Source organism: Eptesicus fuscus, chromosome 15 (assembly GCF_027574615.1).
Source record: "Eptesicus fuscus isolate TK198812 chromosome 15, DD_ASM_mEF_20220401, whole genome shotgun sequence".
Taxonomy (NCBI): Eukaryota; Metazoa; Chordata; class Mammalia; order Chiroptera; family Vespertilionidae; genus Eptesicus; species Eptesicus fuscus.
In genome coordinates this window covers 77,690,290-77,712,013 of record NC_072487.1, presented here as the reverse complement: position 1 = coordinate 77,712,013, position 21,724 = coordinate 77,690,290, and the positions used below count along the sequence as shown (strand labels likewise).

The following is a 21,724-nucleotide window of genomic DNA, read 5'->3' as shown; positions in this document are numbered from 1 at the left end:
TCGGAAGGGCCGACGTTCCTACCCGACCGCCCCCTCGCTATGGTCCAGCACAGCGTCCAGCCGACTCCGGGGGCAGAGAAGGGGGGCGGGGCCCTCACAGCGCCGTGGGCTTCAAACCCCGAAACGCTCTCTGCGGCCAGGCCGCCCCGGTGACACGGCATTTCCACGAGGGCCAGCCACGCGCCCTTCCTCAGACGCGGAACCGGGCCTGACACGCCAGGCAAGGCCCGATCCGGGGACAGCGGAGAACGCACGGGGGCCGGAGAGTGACCAGCACAGAAACAAGGCAGGTCACTGGGTCACCAAGTGGGGAGGCCAGCCGGGACAGTGGCCGGGAAAGGCCACGGCGAGCGGGGGGGGGTGGGGGGCCTGCTGAGCCCGGGCGGGGGCGGGGGCGGGGCAGACAGGGCCCGCAGGGCCTTCGGGGAGGAGGCCTCTCAGGGACAGATTCACTCCTGATGCCACCTCCCCGGCTGCTAACCGGCGGCCAACCTGTGCCGGTGACATGGAGGGAGGAGTGTCCTGGGGCCCCAGAGTGAGGGTGAAGTGACAACGGCCGCGGTCAGGACCCGGCCTCGTCCCTCCGACGGTGGGACCCCAGGTCTGCCAAGGCTGCAGCCCGGCGCACGCACACACACACACACACGTACACATGCGTACACATGCGCACACATGCACACATGTACCCGACGCATGCACACACATGCCTGCCGCGCGCACACACATGCACACATGTACCCGACGCATGCACACACATACCTGATGCGCACGCGCACACACATGCACACACGTACCTGATGCACACATGTACCTGACGCGCACACATGCACACACGTACCTGGTGCACACATGCACCCGCACACACATGCACATGCACACACATGCACGCACATGCACACGCGCGCGCACACACACCCCGGGCAGCCCGGCCTGCAGCGCAGCCGCACAGACTGGCGCCTGCAAGGGGGAGCGGCACGGCGCAGGGACCGGCTGTGTTTGTTCAGTGACCGATTACCCGGCGGCAGGGAGTGTCTTATCGCGAGGATCCTCCGGCCGGTCCCCGACTGCAGGCCGGAGCTGTGGGAACCGGGAGCGTCGTGAGCAGCTCTGCAGGGTCAGCAAGAACGGCCGGCTGAGCGGCCGGAGCCAGCGGGCCGCCAGGGACAGCGGGCGCTCCCTGGGTGTCAAGCCGCGAGGGCCCGGACCCCGGAGGTGCAAACGAGGTGCCACAGAACAGCACGGCATCGCCCCCTGCGGCTCTCCACCCCGTGCCCCGCAGGGGCCTCTGCGCTCCTCCCTGCCCCCTGCACGGGGGTGGGGGGGAGGAGGGGGGACGTCCAGGCCTGGGAGGGGCTGAGAGGCCAATGCAATAACCAAGGCAGACGCCGAAGGCGGAGACGAGAGAGGCCCCAGCCAGGCAGGTGGCTAAGGGCCAGCTGGACCCACGTCCCAGCTCTGTGCCACCTGCCCCCCGAGAGTGAAGACCACCCTCCTGGCTGCCCCCCCAGGGCAGGAGCTGGCCCTCAGGAGGGAGGGGTCAGTCCTTGTCCTGAGCACTGCACGGCCTCGGGCAAGGGACCCCCCCTCTCCGGGTCTGGTGGACAGTCCCTCAGCCCTTCACCCCAACACCTCTCTCCAGGTGCAGCTTCCGGAAGGGGAGACCCCCGGCTCAGGCGAGGCCCCAGCACGTGGGGGCTGCTTTGTCGGGGGCGCCCATGGCCCGCCCAGGGGGCTCAGGGATGGGGCTCAGGGAAGGGGGAGCTCAGGGACAGGGGCTCAGGGACAGGGAGGGGGGCTCAGGGACAGGGAGGGGGGCTCAGGGACAGGGAGGGGGGCTCAGGGACAGGGGGCAGCTATGGCCGATGCCAGGAAGGAGGCCGCGTCTTCACTCCCCCGAGCGAGCGCCGGCTGCAACCAGCCCCCGCCGACACCCAGGGTAACTGGTTCCAGATGCGGCGGGAAGACGGGAGCAGGCGCCCTGCTGAGGAAGCTGGGGAGGGCCGAGATAACGCGGAATTCCTGAGCCTGTGCCAAGGCCCAGGGACCGGAGGGGTGGCGTGCAGCGAGCGGAGGAGAGGCGCGGGGACCACCCAGGCAGCGCTGGTGCCGGAGACACCCCGGGCCACAGGCCCTCCCGGCCGCCTCCCTGCCGGGGCCCTGGCGTCTGCGCGCCTGCGACTCCCGTCGGCCACCGGCCCAGCACCTCCCCGGCGCTGCTGCTGAAACGGGGGACCTGGCCCGAGACGCAGACGGTGTCAGCCACCCCAGAAGAGACGGGGTGCACGCAGGCGCCAGACAAAATCCTACAGTTCGAGGCTCCGGCCAAGACAGGACAAAGCTCTTAGGGTAGGGGTTGCTCACCTGACCCCTGACCCCACCTCTCACCGCTGCCCCCAAGCTTATGCAGAGGGCCTGGTTTCACCGCTGCACCCCGACCCCGTTTCATTCCCCACCAAACACTTCACAGCCTTCCTGACACTGTGGGAGGGCCTGCCCCTCGCAAGGTGACCTGGACAGGGCACAGGCCTCCTCAGCCTCGGTTTCCCCATCTGCAAGAAGGGATTGGAGATTCTCACCTACGATGATCAGAAACAGCCAGGCCACAGCCCACACGCCCAGCTCCTCTCCCATCACTGCAGGCAGGGCGGGCACAGCCTGGCCCATCGATGGTGCCCCCACCCCTGCCCCTCCCGGCCTACCTGGGGGCGGGGCTGGCCCCGGGGCTGCTCCGTCTCTACCCACACCTCCACCAGGAAGGGGCTGCCCTGGCTGAGCCTCAGCTGCCACTCGGGCTAGAGACAGGTACAGGGACCGTGCCCAGACAGGCGCCCGGAGGGACGGCCGTCCTTACTGTCAGCAAAGACCAACCCCAGGCCCTTCCGAGAGCCGCTCCGAGGTCAGCTGCCCGTCCCCACGGCACAGGGGCTCCCAGTGCCCACAGAGGGTGCTCGCTGGACCTCGCGGCCCCTGGACACACAAGCCCCGCCCCCCGCCTCCACACCCTGCCCCGAGCACCTGGCCACTCAGCCCAGCGGGAAGGGGCCGTCACTCTGCCCAGATGTAGGGGAAGTCAGCCACAGCGCCGCGGGGAGCGCCCGGAGAGAGGGCCGCGGGGAGCGCCCGGAGAGAGGAGAGAGGGCCGCGGGGAGCGCCCGGAGAGAGGGCCGCGGGGAGCGCCCGGGGAGAGCGCCCGGAGAGAGGGCCGCGGGGAGCGCCAGGAGAGAGGGCCGCGGGGAGCGCCCGGAGAGCGCCCGGAGAGAGGGCCGCGGGGAGCGCCAGGAGAGCGCCCGGAGAGAGGGCCGCGGGGAGCGCCCGGAGAGAGGGCCGCGGGGAGCGCCCGGAGAGAGGGCCGCGGGGAGCGCCCGGAGAGAGGGCCGCGGGGAGCGCCTGGAGAGAGGGCTGCGGGGAGCGCCCGGAGAGAGGGCCGCGGGGAGCGCCCGGAGAGAGGAGAGAGGGCCGCGGGGAGCGCCCGGAGAGAGGAGAGAGGGCCGCGGGGAGCGCCCGGAGAGAGGGCCGCGGGGAGCGCCAGGAGAGAGGGCCGCGGGGAGCGCCAGGAGAGCGCCCGGAGAGAGGGCCGCGGGGAGCGCCCGGAGAGAGGAGAGCGGGCCGCGGGGAGCGCCCGGAGAGAGGGCCGCGGGGAGCGCCAGGAGAGAGGGCCGCGGGGAGCGCCCGGAGAGCGCGGAGGGGCCTGGGAAAGAGGAAACAGTGTTCCCAGCTCCACACCCGCACACAGGCTCCCCCAACGCTGTGAAGGGAAGATGCAGGAGCCTGAGATTTTTGCAAAAAGAGGCACACCAGCTCCGACCCCAAAATCACACCACTGGGCCCGCCCCTGCCCTCCCGCACCCGCCTGCTGGGCCCCTGCCCTCCCCGCACCCGCCTGCCGGGCCCCTGCCCTCCCGCACCCGCCTGCTGGGCCCCTGCCCTCCCCGCACCCGCCTGCCGGGCCCTGCCTCCCGCACCCGCCTGCCGGGCCCCTGCCCTCCCGCACCCGCCTGCCGGGCCCCTGCCTCCTGCACCCGCCTGCCGGGCCCCTGCCCTCCCGCACCCGCCTGCTGGGCCCCTGCCCTCCCCGCACCCGCCTGCCGGGCCCTGCCTCCCGCACCCGCCTGCCGGGCCCCTGCCCTCCACACCCGCCTGCCGGGCCCCTGCCCTCCCGCACCCGCCTGCCGGGCCCCTGCCCTCCAAACCCGCCTGCCGGGCCCCTGCCCTCCCGCACCCGCCTGCTGGGCCTGCCCCTGCCCTCCCGCACCCGCCTGCCGGGCCCCTGCCCTCCACACCCGCCTGCCGGGCCCCTGCCCTCCCACACCCGCCTGCCGGGCCCCTGCCCTCCACACCCGCCTGCCGGGCCCCTGCCCTCCACACCCGCCTGCCGGGCCCCTGCCCTCCCACACCCGCCTGCCGGGCCCCTGCCCTCCCACACCCGCCTGCCGGGCCCCTGCCCTCCACACCCGCCTGCCGGGCCCCTGCCCTCCACACCCGCCTGCCGGGCCCCTGCCCTCCCACACCCGCCTGCCGGGCCCCTGCCCTCCCGCACCCGCCTGCCGGGCCCCTGCCCTCCACACCCGCCTGCCGGGCCCCTGCCCTCCCGCACCCGCCTGCCGGGCCCCTGCCCTCCAAACCCGCCTGCCGGGCCCCTGCCCTCCCGCACCCGCCTGCCGGGCCCCTGCCCTCCACACCCGCCTGCTGGGCCTGCCCCTGCCCTCCCGCACCCGCCTGCCGGGCCCCTGCCCTCCCGCACCCGCCTGCTGGGCCTGCCCCTGCCCTCCCGCACCCGCCTGCCGGGCCCCTGCCTCCCGCACCCGCCTGCCGGGCCCCTGCCTCCCGCACTCGCACTCGCCTGAACTGGAGGTGAGGCCTGGCCACGCAGGGGCACCTGGGAGCGTGGCGGTGAGCTCCGCTCCAGCACGGACCCTGACACCCACCCCCGCAGGGCCTCCCGTGTCCTGCTCAGAGGAAGTGACCGCACGAGCCCCCGCGGCCAGCCCGGCGCCCCCCTCGGCGGGATGCTCGGGAAGCCACGGGCCCACCAAGGGGAGGAGGCGCCCCCACGCCTGGAGTGGCCCTGACGCATCAGCACACCCTGCCATCACCGTGCCGGCACCCCCCCGGGCTCCTGCTCTCCTGAGCCCACAGTCCAGTGAGGGAGACAGGCCGGCGGAGACTCCCCTACCCAGGCCAGACCAGGAGGACCCAGGTGCTCAGGCACTGAGCTCCTGTTCCAGAACCTTCTGCCTCCGCCGTGTCACTTGGGCAGGCGGTGGGCGGCCCCAGAGGCACAAGCCTGCTCCCAACCGAGGAGTCTCCTGAGTCCCTCGGATGTTAATCAGCCATTACGCTCGCTCGCTCGCTCGCTCGGCAATTAGGACACAAATTACAGAGCGAAGCAGCTCATTACCAGCCAATGACAGCGCTCCGGCCCGGGGAAGTGTGTGCCTGAGCGGCCGGCGGGAGCCAGCACCTCAGCCCCTCGGCCTCCTCGGACCCACACCTGCGGCCACCGCGGCCCCGCCCTGGCCGGCCACCCCCACCGGCCGGAGCCCGGACAGGTGCCAGCCCAGCCCGCACGCGGCAGCCGGCAGCACTCGCCGGCGGTGGCCTGGCAGCGCCTGAGGGAGGCCTGTTTCCTCACCCGCAGTCTGAACCTTCAACAGGATCTCCAGGTTCCCTGCTGGCTCTGGGACCAGGTGCCTGACCCGGAGAAAGTTCCGGAACCAATTAGCTGATGAACAAATGAGCAGAATGGTCACTGCCTCCATCAGTGAGTCAGGCGGCAGGGCACGTGGGAAAGTCAAGTCTGACAGCAAAGGCCGCGTTCCGCTCGCTCCCATCAGACAGCAGCGAGCCGTCGGAGAGAGGGAGCCATGTGGGGTTCAGGCAGAGGCAGACGTGTGGGGGCTCCGCGGGCCGAGGCCCCTCGCAAACCCTGCCAGGCCTCCCGGGTCCCCAGACCACCCAGAGGGGCTCCCAGATCCCAGCGCCGAGGACAGACGGGGTTCCCTGGGCGGACAGACAGGCGTCCTCGGAGCCCTGCCCTCCCCCGTGTGCCCACCCCCTGCCCAGGGAGCTCCCAGACCTTGGCCCTGCCTGGGGCAGACCCACCCACAGGGACCCCGGGACTGAGGTGGGCTTGTCCCCACCAGGACGCCTCCGTCGTGGCCCTGGGTCCCCGACTCGGCCCCGTGGCCAAGGAGGCCGCGCGGCTCCCCCGTTCCTGAAGAACTGTCCCCGGACCCGAGAGGGGGAGCCACAGCGGCGGCCGCAGCGGTGTTCAGACGAGGCGCCCACACCTGCACCACCCCCACCCCGGTCCCAGGAAAAGGAAGCGGCTCGGGGAGGCTGGTTAGAACCCGGACCCCCGACTGCCCCCACGAGGCAGCCCGGGCCTCCCTGTCAGCGCGATCCGGTGACCACCGGCGGGAGCGGGAAGGAGCGCTGCTTCCTGCCGGCCCTGCCCCCCGCCCCCCGGCCCCCCAGGAGAGGCGAGCGTAGCTGCAGCCTGTCACCTGCTCCCCTGCGGCCAGACACCCACCCAGCACCCCAGGGCCCCGGCAAGGCCACCGGGCGGCCCCTAAACTGCTCCTGGGGGAAGCAGGGGCTGCAGTAGGGGCCGGGGGCTCCCCACCTCCGGGGCGAGGTGGCCGCGGTGAAGCCAGCTGGACGTGCGGCCGAAAGACACGGCGGACACTCGGCGTGGCTACTGCACCGCACTCCACCGAACTCGCCTGGTTCCCAGACCTCGCCAGCCCCGGGCCCGGGCGGCCCCGGAACCTTCCACCTGCCCCTTTGGGAGGTGACAAGGAGCCTCGGCTACATGAGCCCCCCCACCCCGTCCTCAGGGCTGTCACGGAGCCTGGCAAAACCCAGCTGGGGGTTCGGGGCAACACGGGAGGGTGGCCTGCTGCCCCGCCCCGACCAGGGCTCAACGGCGGCTGCTCAGGACCCCGGGCCGCAAACCGCGATTGGCTGGGTTTGTGACTTATTCAGCAGTCAGCGAGGGTCTTTCCTCCCCAACTTCCAGGAAAACTCAACGCACGCCCACTCATGGTGGGGACCCAGGTCCCGCCCGCCGAGGCCTGGCACACACACACACACACACACACCCCCCGACAACACTCAAGGCCACACTCCATTCGGAGAAAGGCTGGAGCCGGAGGAGGATTCATGGAGTTCGTTTCCCACGGGGCTGGCGGCCAGAGAGGCGGGGAGGGCCCAGATGGGGATGGCCAGGCGGGCGGGCGGGCGGGCGGGCGCAGGCCAGCAGCACCAGGTGAGCAAGGGCTGGGGGAGGGGCAAGGACTCACTAGCTCCTGATTGCCAGATCATTACCACCAGGCTCAAACGCAGGGGCTCGGGGGCAGCGGGCACACCCCCTCGAACCCTCAACCTCGTCTTCTGGGCCTCTGTTTCCCCAGGTGCACAGTGGGATCCGTGCCTCTAAGGCACCCCGAGATGGAGCAGGGGACACCCCGGCCCCAGCCAAGGGGCACACCTCGCTTCCCGGCTTCACCCGCAGCCGGCAGGCAGAGCTCCCCAAAGCTGGTCCATGCCCACACGCTGCAGGCCCGCCCAGCCCTACCCTCTGGCTGCAGACCCCCGACTCCTCCTGGGCCTCACCCCAAACTTCTGTACCCAAGAGGTGCTCAATGAATGCTCCCTGAACTGCACGGGCCCCTCTGCCAGGGGGGCACCGGCTCACCGACCCCGCCACCACGTGGGGGTGGCCCGTGGCCCCGGGGGCTGCACCTGCGCCTCCTCTCCCCTTCTCCGCGGCGGGCTCCCGGCCCCAGCCCTCTGCCCGCAGACCGGGCTCAGGCCCGCCCACATTCCCAAGCCGCCGCCACACTGCCGCGCGGACCCCGCCTGGCCCGGGCCTGCCCCAGGAGCAGCTCGTCTCCGGCGGCTGAGCAGCCCTGCCCGGTCCTGCCACAGCCCAGGCCCGGAGAGGCGGGGGCGGGAGAGCCTGGGGCAGAGCCGCTCTGCCGGAACGGCACCCAGACAGAAGCCTGGAAAGCCGGGTTCCTGGAGGATTTTCTAGAACCAGGACTTGTTGGTTCCCACACACAAGGCTGCCCGGGCCCCACAGAGTCGAGTCCAGACCCCACGCAGCGACTCTGAGACCGGCCCTGCCTCAGCCCCCGACCTCCCCGTGCGAGCCCAGAACGCCTCTCTCACCTCGGGGCCTTTGCACATGCTGTTCCCATCCATCCCCTGGTCTGGGCCGCAGGTTACCACCTCCTCCAGGAAGCCTGCCCTCAAGCTCCCGCCCAGGTTGATGGCGGCCCTTTCATCCCGGGCTGTCACTGCCCGTGTCCTGCTCTTCACCCCAACCACCCTGAGCCCTCACCTGGACCTGCCTGAAACCGACCGCTGGCCGCCCGACTGGCCTCCTGCCCGGCACACGGCCCATCCGGCCAGGGCCCTCGCCAGGCCCGGCCCCCACACACTTCCCAGGCTTCTGTCTGGGTGCTGGGCTGTCTCAGCCCTGACCTGGCGAGGAGCTCACGGCGGCTCCCTCCCTGGCTGGGACCTGGGCGGGGCCGGGGCCGCGTGAAGGAGTCGGCCGTCGGGTGCACGAGCAACCCGGGTCTGCCCGTGAGCACGCGCCGCCGCGCCCCGGAGCGTCAGGAGCAGGCGGGGCACCGGGGACACCTGCCGCGGCCCCGTCCTTCACTGAGTGGCCCAGGCCACAGGCGGTGCCTTCGACGCCCCTGGGCAGCCCCTCGTCCCTGCTGACCTCGCCCAGCTGCCAGCCACCCCCAGGTCTCCTCCTGCGAGAGCAGGTCCCAGGTGCCGGGCGACACGGACAACCGGCGTCTGCAGACACCCCAGCGGAGGCCGTTTCCGAAGAGCAGAGCCTGGCGAGGCGGGTCCTCTGCTCACTCGCCAAGGAGGGCACCCGTCTGAGATCCGCTCAGGGCTGTGTCCGCCACGGCCGGCCAGGCTTCTCGGGGCCTGGCGCCGGGGCCACCGCGGGCTGTGGGCTCCCGGGGCCTCGGGCACCCGTGTGAACATCCCCGCAGACAGACAGGCCTCTTCCGCCCCCGGGGCAGGTGAGCCCACTGAGGCCCACCAGCTCTGTGCGAGGCCCCGCCCACCTGCCCGCAGAGCCCCTGGCCTGCAGCCCCCGCCCGCCCGCCCGCAGAGCCCCTGGCCCGCAGCCCCGCCCACCCACCCGCAGAGCCCCTGGACCGCAGCCCCCGCCCGCCCGCCCCCAGAGCCCCTGGCCCGCAGCCCCCGGGGTCAGGAGGGTGAACTCCGGCCGGGTTTCTCCTCCCGGGAAGGGGAAGGCCCTCCGCCCGCCCCGCCGGGGACTAAACCTGTCCGACTGCCCGGAGCTCAGCGCCTGGCGACTATCTGCCCATCGCATTTCTCAACCGGCACCCAGGAGCGATTGCGACAGGCGGGGGAGACAGATAAGGAGGCTGGGGCGGCGGGCGGCTGGGGAGGGTTCTGCTCTGTTTTGTTCCCGCGCCCACTGTGCCCGCTCCGCTCCCAGCCCTGCTGGGCCGAGGCCGACTCCCCAGCTCTGCGTGAGGAGGCCAGTGGCCGACGGCCCCGCTGCAGGCCGTGTGACAGGCGGGGAGCACAGCGCGGTCCCCTCGCCCTCGGCCTGGGCGGGTCTGCACTGCAGCCCGAGACCTGGCCGTGTCCCAGGTGTGAGCGACACCTTTCCCGCCTCCCAGACCCTCAGGAGGCAGGACTTTCTCCTCCCCACGGCACTGGGAGGAAAGCGAGGCTCAGGGGGGTTCAGACACTTGCCTACAGCCCCTGCTCTCCAGGGGTCACCCACAAAAGCCTGAGGCACCCCCTTCTCCCTGGATCCAGCCTGCCCAGCCTCACAGGGTAGAGAGCAGCTTCCCAAGAAGGTCCTCCCCATTCCCCCCACCCCCCCAGCCCGGCCCCAGCCCGCACAGCCCGCACAGCCCGCCCAGCCCGCAGGGGCAGCAGCGAAGCCAGCAGGGTCAAGCTCTCCTGGCCAGGGGGCAAGGAGGCCTGGCCTGGGACAGCCGGCGTCAGGCTCCCACGGTGAAGTGGGGGGTGCCTCCCTGGCTCCCGTGGGGACAGGCCCTGCCTCTCTGTGTGCGTGGGGCGGGGGAGCAGGGGGTTACCGAGGCCCGGCAGCCATCCCAGAGGGCAGGTGGCTGCCCCCCCAAACCTGGCTGTGTGGCCCTGGGAGCAGGCAGCCACCTCAGAGCTCTGCTCCCTGGGACCAGGGACCACGAAGCTTTCCCAAAACTGCGGACTCCGGAGCCCGGAGGAATTCCCCGCGCAGCTGCGATTGCGCAACGGGCCAGCCCCTGCCTGCCCCCCGGCCCCCGGTGTCACAAGGACCCGCCTTCCAGGTGGGAGAGCCCGGGGCACGCGGGCCAGGCTCCGGGCTCCCAGCCTCCCCGGGGACAGCCGCTACCTGGCCCTCCTCTGGCGGGGGGGGGGGGGGGGGGGCGGGGGTGTCGCTGTCCCCTGACCTGGGCTGTGCCCCTCTTTCCTCCGCCTCCCCCCGGGAAGGTGGAGTCCCAGCGAGAGAGCAGCGGCCCGGGGTGCCTGCCCCTCCCGGCCAAAGTGGGGGTGCTGCCCAGCCCCCTGACCACAGTGAGGCGGGGCTGGGTTTGCCGTCTGCGTGAACAGGGCCCCCTGCCCGCTCCTGGTGGGACGAGGCCCCTGGCCGGGCACTGGGTGCTGAAGGTTCTGCGGGGTGACGTGGACACAGAGCGACCTCCTCACGCAGCGCTGGGAGGAAGAGGGCCATCGGAGAGGCTGCGGAGTTCCGCACGCAGGATGGCACCGCTCACACCCCCTCCGCCCGGCCTCCCCGGGCAGACATCACCAATCCATCCCAGCACCCTGCCCGGGGAGGCCCCGAACTCCTCACTGCCGAGCCCCCGGCAGCCACAGCCGGCCGCGAGAACGGCACGCGGACGGGCACGGCCTCGGCTTTCCCGACCCCACGGGTGTCTTATGGAAGCAAGAGCGGCTACGGTCTGAGTCCCCCCCTTTCCTTTGTCCAGGGCCCCTGGAGTCCGCTCTCTGAAGCAGCACCCCTCGGTCACCCCAACCCCATTCCCCCCAGCAGCTCCGACACCGCGCCTGGCTCTCTGCGCTCAGCCTCAGAAGGGGCGGTGTGTTTGGAGCTGCCCCTGTGCCGTGCCAGCGCCGCCAGCAAGAGGTCAGGCATCTCGGGTCACGGCCGGCTGGCTTACCCAATAGGTGCGCCCAGCGGGGAGCGAACCCGTCCCCCAGGCCCAGGAGGCTTCCGAGAGGGGCCCCCTCCTTCCCCAGGCTGGCATCGCCGAGCAGGGCTCCTCCTGCCCGGGGAGGGCCGCGGGGCGACCGCTGCTCACCGGGAGAAGCGCGAGTTCGGGAGGGGCGGGGCCGGCGGGGCGCCCGGGTTCTGAGCAGCTCAGTGGCACGTCTGACAGCAGTGAGTCCGCTCCGAGCAAGGGTGCCTGTGGCCAGGCCCCCGGGACGCCCACCCCGCCTCCCCACGCGGCCCAGGCCCCTCACAGCCCGGGCCGTCAGCACCCCTCCCTCCGGGATGTTTATCAGGAGGCTCCAGCAGCCCTTCGAACGCACTTAAGAAAATACACACGCCGCCTCCCCCGGCCGGCCAGCTCTCCCGCGTGGGCTCCGTGGGCTCTCGCTGCCTCAGGCCTCAGGCCGCCAGCCAAGGGCCCGCCCCTCCCGGCTGCCCTGGAGCCCAGCCCCCCTCCCTGCACCCCAGTCGGTGGGCAGCGAGAGAAACCGGGGCTGCTCGCCCTCCCAGCCCACAGCCCCGGGGCCCAGCCAGCAACGTGGACGGAGCCCCTTCCCAACAAGCGAAGCTGCGGAGGCCAACGCTCTGCCTCGCCAACGGGCACCCGTGCCCACCAGGAGGCGCCAAGCCCCCAGGGAGAGAGGGCAGGGAGACCCCAAGCGAGCGCCAACTGCCCCGGACGCTGCAGCGCCTCCGCTCCCACGGCCCCGGGGAGGCCCCTGAGCCGTCCGTGCCCCCAGCTCCCCTTTGCCCCCCGAAGTGTGCACCTGGACGTGCGGGCGGCCGCAGAGCCGCTCCCGGGCGCCGTCCCTGCACACGGCCCCCCAGTCAACCCCACGGCACCGCAGGCCGGACTCTGTTCCCCTGGGGAAACTGACGCCCCAGCATCTCGGGAGGTAAGGCCGCTCCGGCCCCGCCAAAGGAAAACGGGGCCAGAGGAGAGGGCGGGGGCCGGGTGGTCCGGACACTTCGCTCGCAGTCTGCCGCTTGGCGGGCGCCCACTTCTGCCCGCTGCTGGGCAGGGGTGAGGCGGGGAGGACAGGGCCGTGCCGCCTGTCTGGGGTCGAGAGGGAGGACCCTGCGCCCTCCCCAGTGCCCGAGGAGCACCAGGGACCCTATGCAGCCATCAGACCGGCCGGATGCCACCACCTCCCTGTCCCCCTGCTGGCCCAGCGCACCTCCCGGGGCGGCACTGCCCACCAGGGAGTCAGCTCAGCGGCCCCTCGTCTCGCCAGGCCCCTGCCACACACCTGGGCAGCCCCAGAGCCACGGCTGCCATGGACCAGGCCCCGGCCCTCCGCCTGGAACAGAACCCGTCCTGGCTGCGCCCAAGCCCTGCTCACCCCTCGCCCGTCACTCCCGGGCCCTCGCTCCCTCCGGGGGGGCAGTGGGGACCCGCTCCCCACACCTCGGGCTGCTGCACACGTGGCAGCTCTCCTGACCACCAGGAAGGAGACCTCAGGCACCCGACACGCGCACACGTGCACACGCACAGACAGACCCCCACAGCCCTCCACACACAGACCAGGACCACCCCCAGCCCATGCCAGCCCCACGCCCACGCCCGGCTGAGCCTCAGATCTCTGCGCAGTCCGGTGCCCGCTCTGCCAACCCCTGCGCTGCACCGTCCACCCCCCGTCGGATGGTCAAGACTCATTGGCAGCGAGATTGCCGATGGCGGCTCGGCCTTAACTAACGAGCCCGCCGGACCCCGGCTTCCACAGCGCGTCACTTTCTGACCGCCAGGCTCCGTCATCAGAGTCCCAAACGTGGCGGCACGGAGCCGCCCCCTCCGCCCTCCAGCAGGGACGGCTCAGCTTCAACATCTAATCCGCTGATGAAATATTCAGGGGCGGGGGAGGGGGGGTGGGAGGGATCACCTTTCCCTGGTGCAGACCCCGCCGCTCCGGGGTTCCTGAGCCGGGGACACTGCCTGGGGGTTGGGGTCACGGTGTCCCCAGCCACCCCACAGCCAGCACCCTGCCCGTCCCCTCCCCTGCGCGGACAGGTCACGCCCCCTGCCTGTGGTGGGTAATTCCCTGGAGGGGGCGCCCTCCCGGGCCTCCTGGCCCCAGCCCTGTCGTGTCTGAGCCTCCATCGGCCCGACCCCTTCAGGAGGACGAGGCCCGTCCCCGCACTCGAGTCTCCCAGCTCCTGACGCCACGTCAGATGTTCACACCTCACCGCAGCCACGCGTCTCACGAAGGCCAAGTCGGCTGCCCCGTTTCACAGGAGGGGACACTGAGGCAGAAGAGAAGAGGCCAGTCCTCCCGGGGGCCGTCCCACCCACAGCGCGGGGCCTGCCGGGCTGACCGCCCCCAGGAGCAGCCCCGGGGCGGCAGGAGACGCCCATCAAGGAGCCGAAAGGCCGGAGTGGAGTGCGGCCACCAGGCAGCCGGGCAGGCACGGTGGCGGGAAGCCCCCCCGCAGGTGAGCGAAGGCAGAGGGCACGGCTGCCCACCTGGTACACTCCTTCCTGTGCCCTCAGCCAGGTGCCCACCAACACGGAAGGTAACAGAACGGGGGGCCCCATCCCAACACACACATGTGCACACACGTGCACACATGCACACACAGAGTCTGAGCCCCCGCGCTTCTGCACCTCCAGCCGTGAGGCGAGGACAGCACCCCTTCACAGCTGAGAAAACAGGGGTGCAGAGGGGCCCCCGCGGGCAGCGCCCGCCGGCTCTGCCAGAGCACCCTGCGCACCAGCCCAGGGCCGCCGAGGGCCGCCCCCCGCACTGGCATCTCCCCCGCGGCCCCCGTGCATCCTGCCGGGCGAGCCTGACACTGACCAGCTGCCCAGCCGCCCGACAGGTCGTTCAATCACAGCCCACAAGCCCGCGGGGCAGCTGTGCCCGCCAGCCATCTGCAGGGCCCGCGCCTCGACCCCGGGCCTGTGTGTGCTCCGGGCAGCAGAGTCCAGCACCCGGGGGAGGGGCCGGCGGTGCCAGGGACTTGGGGCAGCGGGGGGTGACCCGGCGGGAGGAGAGGTCCGTGTCAGAGGAAGGACGGTGGGTGCCGGACGGCCCTCCGTCCCAGCAGCCTGCCCGGCCGGACCTGCCCCCCCCTGAGCCAGCCACGCACGGCCTGCTCTGAGCTGCCTTCCCGAGTGGGTGAGCCGGCGGGCACAGAGCTGACACCAGGGCCCACACGCCTGCTGACCGCAGACCCGAGTCCCACGTCTCCCCCAAGACCAGGCATCAGCGTCCCCCGCTCCTCCGTCTCCCTGCACAGCCTCGCTGACCTGACCGCCCACCCAGCTCCGGACTTCTGCCCACCCTGCCCCCCACAGCGCCGCCCCCCGGGCCAGACCTCAGGGTCTCCCCTTCCTGGCCACCACCTCCCCGGGCCTCAGGACCCCACCCCAACCCCGGCCCCATTCTCTCCAGCGGCCGGGGCTCCCAGACCGCACGGGCTGAGCCCTGGCTCCTCACTGCGGTCAGGACAGGCCGCGCCCCCGTGGCGCCCCACCTGGCTCCCGCCTGCCCTCACTGCCAGACCCAGCGCCCACCCGCCCCTGCACAGACCCGGGCCGAGCTCGCTCCCGCCTCAGGGCCTTGGCACGTGCCGCTCGGCCGCAGCGTGTTTCCTCCACGCCTCTGCCCGGCTGCCCCTCCTCGTCCCGCAACCTCGGCTCGAATGTCGCCCCGTACCTGGGACGTGTCCATCGTCACAGGCCCCAGGCGCCTGCCCTGCCCGGATGGGGTGTGGGGGGTCAGAGGGCGCCGGCTCGGACCGCACAGGCCACGGCAGTCTCCTCCAGGGCCCCTCCTCAGCGGACGCCCCAGCGCTCAGCTCCGCACCCCCTGGGACGGGGTCGGCCCCGCCGCCCGGCCGCCTGGCCGCTCGCACCAGCGCCTCCGGGGCGGAGACAAAGGCAGGCTGACCACAGGGCCCACGATCAGTCCCGGTCACCGCCGTGGCGTGGCGGCGTGGCTCGCCCTCCACCCTGCGATTTGCATTTTTATTAAATCACTCGGGAAATTAGAGACGTTGTTCCTTCCCTCCGTCCTTAACTCCTTCTCTGCCTGGTGACGGGGCCGCCCACACCCACACCCCCCTGCCTGTCACCTCCACAGGGACCACAGGGTCCCCCACAGCCCAGGTCCCCCTCCCACCGCCCGGGTCTGGCCCAGGCGGGCAGCCAGGAGGCAGGGCCTCCCCAACCTTCCCCAGGGGCCTGCGTCCGGGACCGCTCCTCAGGCCTGTCACCCCTTCTAGAAAGTGGGAAGAGGCAGGAACTGGGGGGTCTCAGCTCGGCCCCAGCTGTCACTCCTCCACTCACCACCGTCCCGACTCAGCCCCTCGGAGCACCTGAGGCCGAGAGCTCTCACGGCGGCAAGGGGCCCGCCCCCCGAGGAGGACCTTCCCTTCACCCCTCCCGCACGGGTGGGAGAGGGCAGCCCCCCGCACCAGCCAGGCTGACGGGAACGGGGGAGCACGGGGCTACGGGGCAGGCCCTGCAGGCTCCCGGGCACCTGCATTCCAGTCGGGACTGACGGGAGCCCCACCAACTAACCACTGGCAGGATGTGCGGCGCCTCGGAAGGAAGCGAGCAGGCGGGGGTGGCCCTGAGTGACGGCGGGGGCGAGGCCACAGCACCCGGGGACCCTCGGGGTGACACCCAAGTGAGGCCGGAAGGAACTGGGCAGCAGCCACGGGGTCATGCGGGCCGCGCATGCTGGGAGGGAGCAGCATGCACGGGACCTGACGGGGGAAGAGCTGGGAACGTTCTGGCAACAGGAAGCGGAGCAGAGCAGCTGGTGCCCACGGGCCGGGCCGGGTGCCAGGTCCAGGGCTGGGCCTTCCCCCGAGGACCAGGGCAGCGTGGGAGGCACCTAAGAAAGGACAGCACGATCGGGGTCCAGCGTTCCGAACAAGTGAGCGCGGCAGGGAGGCCCTTGTGGTCCCCGACAGCACGTGGCCCCGGCTGTCACCCCCCCCGTGTGCCCCGGCCCTAGGAGCTGCCACCCCTACTCCCAACACAGCCTCTGCAGGAAAGGCGGGGCAGAGGCGCCATCAGATGCACAAGGCACTAGGCCGAGGGGTGGGAGGTCCTCCCCAGGGGGAGCATCAAGGAGGGCTTCCCGGAGGAGGGGGCGTCGGGGCTCAGGAGCGCTGCCGCTGTCCCACCACGCGGCGCCCGCTGGTGCTTATCTGCTGACCCAGATTCAGTCATGAATGAACCGGGCGAGAGCCGAGACTCTAATTACTTTTCACTCTCCCCCGGGGGAGGGGGGGCGGGGGCCGGGAGGAGCCTGGGTAGCTCGATGCTTCACAAACCCGTTACGGGACCGAGCAGGCAGCGGAAGGTGGCAGGCGCTGGTGGCGCCGTGGGTGGGGGACACCCGGCCCCGATCAGACGTGAATGAAAACACCAGCGGGAAAGGCCAGGCCAGCCCGGCCGTGTCAGATGGCCAGGCCTCCACCAGACCGCCGCCCACGCCGCCGGGGTCCCTGCTTGTCAAAGGCCATTCGGGCCGGGCTTCTCGGCCCAGATTCCAAGGTTCCAAACTCCTGGCTGGTCAGCCGCCTCCACGCTGGCCCCAGGATGGGCTGGGGGGTCCGAGAGCCCGCCAGACGCCCCCACTGCTGACCGCCCAGGGGCCCGAGAGCCTCAGGCCGGATCCCACCAAACGCAGCCTTCGCCCAGACAGCTCTGCTCCAGGCCGCCGGTGTGGCCGGGCACACATCCGCTCCCCACCCCCGGGCAGGCGGGAACGCAGGCCCTTCCCAAGACCCCTGGCACTCACCGCCAACCGCCGGGCACGCCCACTTCTCTGTCCTCTACCACCACGGTCCGGGCAGAGAGAGGCCCCACGGCTCGCCGGACTGGGCAGCTGAGCCTGAGAGGCCGGAGCCCGCCCCCCCCCCCGCCCCCCGCCCCGTTCAAGCAGGTCCATCAACATGCCCCATGGATGCCGACCCCGACTCTCTGCCAGGCACCTTGGCCCAGGCCAGCGGGCCGCACGGCCGGAGGCCCAGGAGGCCGGCCCAGCGGGGTGGGGGTCACTGCTCCCATCCCCGCAGCCCCACACCCACTGGACTGTCAGGCCCAGCACCGGTGCCAACAAGGACTGCGTCCCTCCCATCAACACCGCCAGGGAAATCGGTGGAGGGGACCGAACCCAGGAGAGCTCCCTGGAAGAGGATGCTCACACGTGGACACGGACAGAACAAGAAGCTGACGGACGGAAGGGCGGCGTGGCAGGACCCAGAGGCAGGTGCACTGGGGCGGCCAGTGTGGCAGCGGGAGGGGCGCAGGCCCGGGGAGCAGTGGGCCCTGGGGAGCCACAGAGGGCGGTGCACAGGCGAGAGCGCCGTCGGACAGCGGGCCCAGGAAGAGGGGGGGGCGTGCCAGGAGCCCAGAGCCCCACGCTCCTGCCAGGAACCCCGAGGCGGGAACTGAGAGCTCCACTTCCCACCTTCTTCACGAGAAAAATCTGGGGCACGCGGCCGGCGCCCCGGCCGGGGCTTCTGTCGAGAAACCGCCGGCTTCCCCTCCTGCGGCCGCTGAGTCAGGAGCACAGCGGGCGGCCGAGCCTCAGCCCCTTCCTGCAGCGCAGGCACCGCCAGGCGAGACCGAGCGGGGTGTGCCAGCTCCCTCCCTGCCCAGCGCCCCCTCCCCAGGACCTAGTGCCACAGCATCCTCACCCTCCGGCGCCACAAGGGTCCCTTTGGGGCTGGGGAAGCACAGGGCCAGGCCGGCACAGGGGGCTTGGCCGTGCTTGGCCGATCCCCGCGGGGGCCACGGAGCAGATGTGGGACGGACACACCGAGGGCAGAGAAGCAGGCTCCCGGCTTCGGGGGGGCGGACACCCTGGAACGGGCCGCAGGGACAAGAGCGGGACGGGGGGCACGGGGAGCAGAGGCTCATGGGGGGGACACAGGGCACGGCCCCCAGGACCGCGCGGGCTCCATGCGACCGGCGGGCCCCCACGGAGACGGCCAAGGCTGGGGGGGGGGCTGCCAGGCATGCCACCCCCTGGGCAACGGGCCCGCGAGCAGGGCCGGCAGGAGGGCGCCAGGACGTCCCCTGCGCGGGCCCAGCCCCGCCCCCCGCGGGGGAGGAAGCGCTCTTTCCCACAGTTTCGAAAGATCCTCTGCTCCAGGGAAGAAGGCGAACCCAGAGCCACACATCCTGCGCCGGCTGGGGTCGGGGGCAGGTCCCCGAGGACCAGGGTGCACCCCGGAGTCCACCCACCAGGGGGCCAGGCTCTTGGACACAGGCCCCTCCCCGGGAATCTGAGCGGGCAAGGCCGGGGCGCGGGGACAGCACAGGGACTTCACCCCGAGTCTGTGTCGGAGCCGCCCCGGCCGTGGTGCCGCTTCCCCGCCTGGGAAATCCTGTGCCCAGGAAGGCTCTGACCGGCTGCCCCGGAAATGCCCTCCCGGGGGCACCTCCAACCGGGGGAGGGGGAGCGGGGCCAGGACGCCGCCTCCTCCCGGGTCCTGGGCCCTGAGCGCTCGGCACGTTCCGGGCGCCACTGACACTGGAGCGAGAGCGCCTCTCCCACGCGCCGAGGAGGACACCGGGGTTCAGAAGGGCCCAGCCCCGGCTCCTCCTGCTCAGTCACCCGCCTGCAAAGGGCCGCGTGCGGGCCTGGCCACCCGTCCAAAGCCGGGTCCCGGGCTCCGAGGAGGAACCCGCTCCCGGGAGCGACAGGGTGGCTCTGGCCGCCAGGTGCCCTCTGCCCGTGCCACCTCCCAGGGCGGGGCAGGTGGAAATCCCAGGCCCTGGGGCCTCTCCAAGGGGGAGGTGCCCACCCCACCCGCCTCGCCGTGGGATTCGGTTTCCTAGCCTCTAATCAAGGGATTACCGACAATCCCGGCACCGCACGTGCGCGCACCGCCGGGGACTCCGTGACCTCGCCGCCCACACGGCTCTCGCCCGGACGGAAGGCCTCCCTCCTCCCTCGGGGCTTGAGCCAGCCGGGCAGGAAGGGCCGGGGGGGCCGGGCGGGTGCCCCTCGGTACTCCTCGCTCCCCAGGCCAGAGTCCCCCAGCCCGCCAGACGGGCCTGGGCACAGCAACGCCGGCGTGGAGGCGGCCTGGCACCCAGGGCCGTGGCTGCATGGGGAGCACACTCTGCACCTCGTGCTGGCGGAGGTGCCAGGCCTCGGGGGCCCGCAGGGCCGAGCCCCGGCCACCTATGGGACTTGGCAGCGGTGCCCGCTCTGTGCCTGGGGAGCACAGGGAGGGGCGTGGCACCGCGCCCACACCCACCAGCTGTGTGGTCCCAGGATGTGCTTGGCCTCCGAGCCCAGTCCTCACCGCACAGGGAGAGTCGCGGGCTTGGCGCAGGCTGGCACGGCACTCCAGCCCGGGCACCGCCGTGGGCCCAGCACTTTCCCCAGCTGACCGCTCAGCTCAGGCCCCACCCACCACATGCCAGTACAAGGCCCCCCGGCACCCACGAGGGTCCCCTCACCCACGGCAGGGCCACGCGCCCAGGGGAGACGCCCCTCCAGCCGGGGTCTTCGCATCCCCCCCGGCCAGCAGCACCCGCCCCAGGAAGACCCAGCTGGCCAGACATGCCAACAGCCCCCGGGCGCTCTGACTGACCCCACAGCGTGGCGCCGCGGCCAGGCCAGGACCCACGGTGGGCCCAGCCCTGCCCTCGCCACACCCCGCTCAGCCGTGTCTCAGGCGGGAACACCGAGTATTTACCTGCACGTCGCCGGCCACCCCACCCAGCGCACACACCCACCCCGTCACCCTTCCTCCTCTCGCACAGCCACCCCACACCTAACCCTCCCGCCCAGAACCAGGGGAAGAGTGCGAGGAAACTGAGTCACGCACCAGGGCGCGCCCACTGCCACCACCAGCTCCCCAGGTCTGGTCCCAGGGGGTGAGAAAGGGCTGCCCCCCAGAACCACCCGGGGGGGGAGGGAGCTCCCCGTCACAGGTGTGTGCAAGCCACGCTGCCGGGTCCTCCCCACCCGGGGTCACACACTCGCCTTCTCCAGGGGCCCAGGGCCGGGCCAGGAAGCCTGGCGGAGACTGGAGGGCGGGGCCTATCTAACCCACTGTTACTAAAAAGAACCAACAGGGAAGTAAAAATAGGAAATAAAAATAAAATTGCTCCAGCCGCCCTGGCTGTTCCTGTAGGAAATTAGGCACCTCCCGGCCCCGCGGGGCAGGCTCAGCTCCAGCCCCCCAGACGATGCGTGGCCCCCCCACCACCACCCTCTAGCTGCCACCAGGCCTGCACCCTCACACCCAGGGCCCAGGCCAGGCAGCGAAAGAGGAATCCGAGAACCAGGTTCGAATCCCAGCTGTGCCATCGCCAGCCGGTGGCCTCGGGCAAGGAGCTGCGCTGAGCCCCCTCCCTGTCGTGGGCTCCGTCCTCAGCGACAGGGGTGCAGACCCACCTCCTGGCACTGCCACGGCAGGGGCGCCCACGCCGGGCCTGCCACACGCCTCCCTGCCAGGGCCCCTCCAGCAGCCTCCCTCCCCACGGGCCCGCTCACTCGGCCAAGGCGTCCGCAGAGCAAGAGGAGCCCGGCTGGCCGCTCACCCGCTCGCCGGGCGGCTCAGACCTCCATTTCCTCGTCCGCACAATCGCAGGAAGCCTCCTTCCTCTCCTTCCCGCTGGGCCTCCAGGGGTGGCACTGGGCTTGCTCGCGCTAAAGTGTGCATGACTGACGCTGGCTCAGGCTCAGGCTCTGAAGGTGCAGAGCTCCACAGGAGAAAGACATCTGATCCCGGAGCTGAGACGCCCCAGCCCGAGGGCAAGGGAGGACCAGCAGGGCCAGGGCACGGCTCACTCGGACTCTCTCTCTCTCTCTCTCTCTCTCTCTCTCTTTTTCTCTCTCGCTCTCGCTCTGGATCCCGGCCACAGGAGTGGCCCTGCCTGGTCCCTCACCGACATGGTTCTGACTCTGAGTCCCCCAGGAGGGTCTGGGGAGCACAGACCGTCAGAGCTGGCCAGAGGGCCCGAGGTGGGTGTCCCCTAGGGTGGGAGCGTAAGGTAAGAGGGCAGGCCTGGCTCCTCGGCCTCCGGGTCCCGGGGACCAAGCCCACGGTCAGGAGCGCCAGCAGCCCACCCAACGGGGCACACGGCCACGACCCAGATCCCGGCTCCGAGTCCCGGGTCCGGCCAGCGCTGGCCGACAAGCACCAAGTGCAGAGTCAGCCGGCCAGGCGGAGACAGCATCCTCTCCGTTCTCAGAAACGGGGGTGGGGGGTGGGCAGCCACCGAGAGGGCGCGGGGTACCAGGGGGGGAGGCCGGGCCGTCCCCAGCGCCCTACAGGGGTCGCCCCGCCCTGGCGGCCCCCGAGACACCCAGGTCCGCAGGAGGCCTGCCTGCTCCTTGGCTGTGGCCTGCCAGCCCTGCCCCCACTCTCAGGGCTGGGCGGGCAGAGGCTGGCGCAGTGCAGGGCTGCAGTGGGGGGCACTGGCTGCCCCTCAGATAACAGGCTCCACAGCTTATCACCCATCCAGGGCCCGCGGGGCCGAGAGCC

At 71.9% G+C, this 21,724-nt stretch overlaps 1 protein-coding gene across 5 annotated transcripts in view; it reads right to left on the bottom strand.

Annotated features, from left to right (window-relative positions):
• The window catches only part of RXRA (retinoid X receptor alpha), a 79,706-nt gene that overhangs the window by 44,498 nt on the left and 13,484 nt on the right, over positions 1 to 21,724 (bottom strand). Inside the window, exon 1 of one of the 5 annotated variants that reach the window (XM_054727288.1) lies at positions 20,778 to 20,904. The exons of 3 other annotated variants lie outside the window; for them this stretch is intronic. In XM_054727288.1, coding sequence (XP_054583263.1) covers positions 20,778 to 20,899 — 122 coding nt within the window. In that variant the 5' untranslated portion in view covers positions 20,900 to 20,904. Of the gene's footprint in view, positions 1 to 2,576; positions 2,595 to 20,777; positions 20,905 to 21,724 lie in introns of those variants that run through there. One more of the 5 variants, XM_054727294.1, reaches the window with a different exon arrangement.